Source organism: Panicum virgatum, chromosome 4K, assembly GCF_016808335.1.
Source record: "Panicum virgatum strain AP13 chromosome 4K, P.virgatum_v5, whole genome shotgun sequence".
Classification (NCBI taxonomy): Eukaryota; Viridiplantae; Streptophyta; class Magnoliopsida; order Poales; family Poaceae; genus Panicum; species Panicum virgatum.
Genome location: NC_053139.1, coordinates 29,533,816 through 29,541,922, shown reverse-complemented (window position 1 = coordinate 29,541,922; position 8,107 = coordinate 29,533,816). Strand labels below are relative to the sequence as shown.

Genomic DNA, 8,107 nt, shown 5'->3' with positions numbered 1-8,107 from the left:
GCAGCAACGAAGTGTGGGCTGCTTGCCTACAGCTGCGCATAGAGAAAAGGCACCGGCGAAAAAGAAACGATGGAGACAAGCCGCCAGGATCGGGATGGATAATTCGCATCCAAATCCAATCGTTCATACACATACATAATACCAGCTGCTACTGGTAGCACACAAGAGGAAGGACGAAACGAAGGCGACATGAGAGCAAAACGAAACCCAGCAGGCGGCAATCACACGAACAGGATAACGATTGGACAACGACGGTCACGTGCCTCTGATCTTAACTTCTAGGCGTCGATCGAGGACCATCTGGAATCCCGCATGCGCATTACGTAGACCAATTCCATCTTCATCCCGGTGGTGGGAATGCCATCGCTAGGAGGTATGCGATGCTACAGAGCTGTCTTTTTTTTTTCCAGACAATGTGGCAGAGCTGTCTTGGTTAATGGATAACCGGAACTCAATGTGTTTCAATGCTACGGGACAATCATCACAATCAGCAGAACTAGTCCCTAGTGCAAATTGCATCGGCAGGGGACTGGTAACACAATGTAACTTAGTAACTTACCATCTACAATGTCCAGATTAAGGAGCAAACAGGTTGTTCGCCAGCTGGGCCATCCAAATCTACTGCAACCCACTTTGGTACATAACACATTACTGTGTTGCTGCAGGAATCCCACATTACTGGTAAGTCCAGTAGCACCTAGGATGACATTACTCTGGATGTCCAAAGGTACCCAAGTTGCAGTACACTACCCAGCAGTAGAGCCGTTGACTTGGCGGGATCTGAAGCTACACAAGCTCTAAGATAACCTCTGTTTCTTCTTCTTAGCCAGATTCTCGAAAACTGAGCGGACATCTTCTGATGTGACTGGTTTTGACGAGTCAAAAGATTCCTGTTCAAAGCATCAAAGGAAACAAATCAATGAGGTGCGTGTACAAAATCAGATGCAACAAAATATTAATGCAACCTAGAATGATAAAAGGCAGAGATCATCATTCTGCTGCTACGAAAGATCATTTTGGAACTAGATTGCATTGACAAAATGAAACAGCATTCCTCTTTCCTGAGTTAAAAAAAATAACAGGATTATGTAAATGAGATTTAAAGATTTTCATTAAATACAAATGAGTATAAAGCTATAAGAGAACATAATCTAGCTTAATGCAGTCTTCATGACCACAAATAAGTTCTGCAGAAATGACAAACGGTGGTGTTGAACATTCCTGCAATGTGTTAGGAATCTAATTTTCCTGCGCAAGATGATATAATTTAACAGGTATATCTAATAATCTAAAGGCTGTGAAAATGCTTTGTTTCCAGTCCAATGCATTTGGCATATGCACATTTGCCCAGTCGATACAGCCAGAAAGCCAACCTTTATAATCACTCAGATGAATATGCAGAGTTGCAGACTAGCCATGTCTTCGTCCCATGTGTGCATGACACGTTGGTTCTCATTTCTCAGGAAGAGTGCTAACATTGCTTATTGCAAAGTGCTTGTAAGAGAACCTCTGGGTAGTGTTTTAAAACATGTAGGTGTTCACTTCTTTGAGTAGTTTGCATATGTTATAGCAAAGAGTCGTGTGACCAAATTTAAAGTAACGCAATTTGGATGGTTGATTCAATCCTTCATTTTTTTAATGCTAAAATATTCACCTAACCAATCAAATAACAGGAGATTGTTACCAGAAAGGACTGAAACTCATTCTTCATGTCATTAATGCCACTCAACATCTCTATCTTCTGAACATGGTTAAGAGAATTTAGAAAGTTCGTCTCAGCTCCTTCCTGCTGTTCCAACTTCTTCTCCCTCTTCTGCTTGGCAATCTTCTCATACTCCTCAATAGAGTCCTCCTTGTCAACAAGATATGCAATACCTCGTTGTGCATAGAAGTTAGTGCATGTTAGGCACCTACATAGTGTGTTCCTCCAGCCTTTAGACATGAAAAAGGGCATATTTTTTTCTGTGCCATCTGGCATTGTATTTACATCTGTTCCTAGCTTGCAGTTGTTTCCAGAACTGTCCTCCAAATTGGCCTTCTCAGGAACTGCAATATCTTTTATAGAACCATTTTCCATGGAGGTCTTCTCGCCACCCATTTGATCAACAAGAGCACCATTTTCATGTTTCTCAATGTTAGCATGATCCGAAGGTCCTCCTTCCATCACAGTTGAATCATTTGTGTTAGTTTGTGATGCCAAATCCTGCTTACTAGAAGCCCAAATTGTTTGAGGATACAGCTTCAAGAAATAACAAACAGGTGAGCATTTATGGCATATGAAATCTTCATAGAGTGGTTCCCCTTCCTCATCTCGCGGTATCTGCAAAACAGGAAAGACATTAAAACACACAATATTTTGCAGGTACCTAGGAACCAACAGAAGATGCTAAACTTTTATCCTCTGGATATCTGTACCTGGGAACTAATAGAATATGTTAAATTTTATCCTATGAATATCTTATAATTTTTCTACTGGCGAAACAAAATGAGATAGCAAATATGCATTCAATTCGCACCACCTGATAAGCATAGATGTGAAACTTTGCTAAATCAGTGTGTAAGCTTAGTTGCTTGGCATCTCAATAAGAGATTCTTAAGTCCTGAATAGAATAACTACTGCATGAGCAGTTGTACTTTGGGAAAGGGAAGGTGAACGCTAACAACAAAAAAACTCCAGTCAAGAATGCATTTGTTTCTAGCTTCACCCAAAATGCAGCGAAGTATAACAAACTAGAAAATAGCGCACTGCAAAGCAAAATTTCCTAGGTCTAAGAACAGAATAAAACATTTACAAGTAGAAATGACATGACCACAAGAAAAATTTTCTGAGCAACACTACTATACAATGGCACTATTGCATATAAAATGCAACCATGCAAATACAAAAGAAACAGAACATAGAAAGATGTTAGCAAATATAGTGCCATTAAATAAGATAATTGTAAGTAGATAACCTCTTCAATAGAGTTAAGACCAATATGATCCTCATGAAACCAGTCCTCGCAAATACAGCATTGTATCATTTCAACTTGCTCCTTAGCTTCTGGATCTGGATAAGGCCTTCCACATGTGCAATAGGAACCTTTAAAGTTATGGTTATAACAATTTTCTGGATTCTCAGAATCTTTCTCAGGGCAGAGCTTGCAGAGGTGGCCACCAAACTTTGAGTTGCCACAGTCACAACGAAACTTTCTCTTTGTCCAAAGTTCAACAATCTTGGAAAAAAGAAAAGAAAAAAGAGATGAAGCATTAGCCGAGTTCAAGTACAAAAAAAAAAGACATGAGTACAGATGATAATGCATTAAATTCTTCTGATGCAAGTGAGGCAGCCAATCTGACCACAAGTAAACGCGAATATTAAATTGAAAGACAAAGTGGCAACAAATAATACCATGAATTACATCCGCCAAGAAATTATCTCTTCTTTGCTACAGATTTCAAAGCATGATAACAAACACCTCAGATACCACACACAAATTCAGCAACTTAAGATATATCACACTATCTGCAACATATTCCAGATGTAATCAAGGATATAATGTCTTTGCAACCATGCTTCATAGTCATGATGCATAAAGCTAAAGGACAAATTTTCTAAAGTCTACATAAAGACGTACACACAACTTCCCTCAAATGAATGAATTTCCCAGTTATGTAAAACAACATTATTAGAGCTGAAAGTAGGGGTAAACATATGAGTTGCTATCCCAAGGATGCCTATAACCCAAGAGATGGAACCAAGCACATCAAAAGGTTTTGTTGGCATTTCTTTAGTGCAGAAACGTGTCGCTTCGATACTGGCATCAGTCTCGGAATCCAACCAAGATTTGGTTACCTATTTCAGTCAAAATAAGTTTGGGAGAATTACTCAGACATGGACATGGTGTTGGAATCTAACTCAGATACTTGAGGCCAATCCTGGCAAATGGAATTTGGACATGGGTGTGCAATTAACACCGAAGAAAAAAATTGCAACATATTCTAGAAAGCATTTCGTATAATCCAAAGCAATTCATTGAAGTGGAAGAATTGCATTTGTTTTATCAGTCCTTCGAAAAATGTTCCAGCAGATGGCAGTCACAGAATCATAAAATAGTTGATCAACTACATCTACGTACCTCAATAGGAAAGAATTATTTCTCATTTTCTAGATGCACTTCATTTTACTAAATATATACCCAAGAGAAGCTTAGCTTTCTTTTTGATGGCTGAAGTGGCCATGGTTTTTAAAGCGTTAAGGCAAGGCGAGGCGAGCCACCACCGCCTTATCGCCTAGGCGGGCTAAGGTGGGATAAGGTGGACTAAGGCGACACCTTAGGCGAGGTGAGCCACCATTGCCTTGTCGCCTAGGTGATGCCTTAAAAACACTGTTAAGTGGCATCACTAGTATTGCGAACATTATCTAACTTTTGAACAATTAAAGAAAAACATCAAAAGAGGGATTTATGTTCAAGTATTGAAAGTCTTGGTATAACAATTCATCATTCTCATATACGAAAACACAAGGAAAATAGCACATGCAACCCTTTCCCTACAACAACATTACAACCATGTTTTTAAACCCCTTTAATCAATAGACAGTTTGTGGTAAGATCCTGTGATGTGTGATGTACCAAATTGGACGTAAATGGCTGCACAGGCAGTGCTGATTGTACTTCTTCTATTGTGTACCCCTTTAAGAGTCACAAGCAATCCCTAAGCAACTCACAGTCAAAAAAATGACAGCAAAGATGTACCTAGGCTACCAACTCCTGGCCATTAAATATACCCAGAAAATAAAATACAATTTGTTGACTCATTAAGTCAAAGTTTTAGGGGACTAATTTATATAAGGTTGCTGGCTTACCACTGTAAAGCGTTTGCCATGGTTTTTAAGGCAGTAAGGTGAGGCAAGGTGACCCACCCCCTTCCGGACGCCTAGGCGAATAAGGCATGTGGCAAAGCAACACCATACACATACCCTCACCCTCACCTAGAATGGAGCAGCACAAACATACACAGATACATAGTTTTTTGCCTCCAATTCTGGAGCACATGTACTAGTGATCCTCTTTCCATTTTCCCTTGTTGGCTTGTTCCATGTAGCATGCAGATTAACAGCAGAGAACCAAGCACAAGCAGATGCACTAGCACTCCAGCAAAAGCATAAGCAACTGAGCAGAGCCAAGGAACAGAAGAGGAAGATGTACTTGTGTCTGTGTGATGCAGCTGTGGGAGGGGGTGCCAGCAGGAAGGCAGAGGTGAGCACATCGGATAAGAACCAGAAGCTCCTAGATGGAGGAGTGGAGGGAGTCCACCCGGATTGGTCGTTGAAAAGGAAGAAGGTGCAAATCGATTGGAGGAGGGGCCGGAGCCATGGGATTGGGGAGCAGACACAGCTGGATCAGAGCAGTGCGCCACCACAGATTCCAGGTGCCGCCGACCTGCTACCCTCTGTCTTTCCCTCTCTCCATCTATCGTTCTGAATTCAGTCATTCACACCCTCCTCAGATAGGTCGCGCTGGGAGGTTACAGGTGTGCGGATCCCACATGCTCATGCCGCCGCCACTGTTTCCCGCGCGGCTGCACTTCCCCCCTTTTCCCCACGCGTGCCCGCCAAATCGCCAGTGCAGCGCCCGCCTAGCGGAAAAAACAACATCATATCCGCCTAGGCGACGATTTTGGAGGCCATACGCATGACGTTCCTGGTGACCGTGACATCAGGATTTGATTTTCGCCTGGAAGCCAAGGTGACGCTTAGGCGACGACTTAAAAACCATGGTGTTTGCTACACATGCCCACAAATGCACATGAACGCATTAGATGAAAGTCCACATATTGAATCAAATACATATGTGCTAAAAACATAACATAACAAATAACTATATTAATGGCTGCAAATAATTCCAGTTTCCATGAAACTGCTTGTAAATCAGTTTGAATTTACAAGAGTTTACCTTGTGCTTAACATAAAGCAATCAAAATCCCATACAAGAAATCTTTTACACATCACACACGTTGAGTCTGCCTGTGCGTTAGTCCTTTGCAGCCACATTCTATTCCATAACACTATTCACTGGCATGTATATGTTCCCGTTATAAGCAATTCTGGCTTTAAGTCCTAAATGGATAATAACATCTTGTAGGTATTTTACAAAAGGCCATATTGCCTGCATTCAAATTCTTAGTTAAGAGTAATCAACTGCTTGGATTTAACAATGGCTAGAGAATGCTATTGATTGTTCTTAGGATGGTATCTAGTACTTCCAGACATTAAAGCATTTACTAACAATACAAGAAGTAAGAATTACCATGAAACAAATAACTTCTCAATTCAAAAAACACAGGAAAATAAGTTATACTCTACTAGCTACCTAATCAAAGTGAGATACTAACAATGCCCTTTTCTAGAATGGAGAAGCTTATTCAGTCTAATTCCATAAAAAAGGTCTTGTGGATAGTTGCACAAAATGATAAAAGAAAATTGAGCGTGTCAAGCCACGATCCCAGTTTAATAAGTCCAAAATTCTACTTCTAAAGTTAATGCATGCCTGTCTCCAGCTCAATATTGATCAAATAATATATACAAACAATTATACCTTCAGCAGATCAGTATCCTAAAAGCCCCAGGCCACACAGAACATTGCTCTAGAAGAGTGTTGAAGCTTTTGGTTTTTATAAGTAGAACAAAACACATTGATGACTTGATTGGCATAATTCAAGTCCATCCGTAAAAGATCATATTAATCACAAGCTATTTTTCAGTTTTCGTAAATTAAGATTCATCTTTTGATCCAGAAGACCAGCATTGGTAATTTTGCTACTGCTTATATAAGGCGTACAATTTTATGAAGCCCCCAACAAACAAGCGTACATTTCATAAACAGCACAGAAGAACATTAAGTTGTGGTGAAATGCAATCGCTTCAGATTTGTTAAAGAAGTACAGCAATCTGTAAATACAAAAGATCCTAATTTCTAGCATGTGTTTGACACTGAGGTAATGTGTGAGATCACTGATGAGGCACAACTCTGATCCATGGCATAAAAGGCTAAAGGAGCTCTGGCACAGCTCTGGCACGACCCCTGATACGTGCGTGCGTGTTTCACGCTATTAATTGAGTTTCAGTGCTTCTCCAAAAAAAATTGAGTTTCAGTGAGTTTGAGTCGTTTATTTTTTTTCCTTTTTCTTTCTTATCTTCTTTCCTTTGGTTTACTTTGCTCATGTCGGCTTTGTAAACGGACCGGCATTTCTTACGCTTTCTCTAATACAGTGACGTGCAGCTGTCTTGTGTGTTCAATTAAAAAATAAAAACATATCTTTGAAGAAACTAGCGGGTACATTGTGCTGCTGGAATAAACATTCAGTTGATACTAGTGGGCAGAACAGTTGATAATCTTCATTTACTTGCCTTGTTCCCCCTCGCAACAATGGAGAGCTAATGCTGTTTAGGAAGGAAAATGAATGGGAAGAGTGAGCAGACTCACCTCATGTCCATCGTGGCAGGCGAGGCTGCAGGCGGTGCACACCCCGGCGACTCCATCCGGCACGCAGGTGAGGCAGGAGAAGACAGCCTGGCGCTTGAGGTACCCGCCGGCGTAGGTGCACTCCTTGCCGTCGTCGCCGCCCAGCACCAAATCCGCCTCCTACATAGGGGTTTTCCCGCCCCGCCGAGAGAGCGCATGAGCAAAGCTGAGCACGAGCACGGCACCAAATCGGCCCCCACTCGAACGGACCGAATCCATCTATCCGAGGGGCGAGGGAGGGAGACGCGGGGTACCGTACCAGCTCCTCGGCCTCGATGCCCTCGATGTACTCGTCGATGGTGACCGTGGGCTCCGCCTCGTCCGCGAAGGCGTCCCCGCCGTCGCGCGCCGTGTCGGCCATGCCCTCCCGCCGCCGCGGCCCGGGACCCTGGGTCGGTTCGGGTTAGGGTTAGGGTTTGGCGTGGGGATGAGGTGCCCGGGCTTGCGTGCGAGCTCGCGCGATCGGAGAGATTGGGGAGAGATGGGGGATGCTTCGCAGGCAGGGGAGCTGAGATTGAGCAGGGGAGAAGTGGAAAGGAATAATACCCACAAGAGAGAGGAGGGATTAATGGGGAGAGAGAGGAGAGAGAAAGGAAGCTGAG

At 42.2% G+C, this 8,107-nt stretch overlaps 1 protein-coding gene across 1 annotated transcript; it reads right to left on the bottom strand.

The window, feature by feature from the left end:
• Window positions 1-442: 442 nt before the first annotated feature.
• On the bottom strand, window positions 443-8,107 carry LOC120704746 (putative E3 ubiquitin-protein ligase UBR7). The gene is made up of 5 exons (XM_039989255.1): window positions 7,765-8,107; window positions 7,467-7,625; window positions 2,955-3,215; window positions 1,685-2,320; window positions 443-890 (listed from the first exon to the last, which is right to left on the bottom strand). The coding sequence occupies exons 1-5, from the start codon at window positions 7,864-7,866 to the stop codon at window positions 798-800; spliced, it is 1,251 nt and encodes a 416-aa protein (XP_039845189.1). The 5' UTR covers window positions 7,867-8,107; the 3' UTR covers window positions 443-797.

Bases quoted from the DNA above. Each gene is read 5' to 3' on its own strand.
- LOC120704746 (XM_039989255.1), bottom strand. From the start codon at position 7,866: ATGGCCGACACGGCGCGCGACGGCGGGGACGCCTTCGCGGACGAGGCG. The intron at 7,626-7,764 runs GTACGGTACCCC...ACCCCTATGTAG, and splicing joins GCATCGAGGCCGAGGAGCTG to GAGGCGGATTTGGTGCTGGG. The intron at 3,216-7,466 runs GTGAGTCTGCTC...CTTTTTTCCAAG, and splicing joins CCTGCCACGATGGACATGAG to ATTGTTGAACTTTGGACAAA.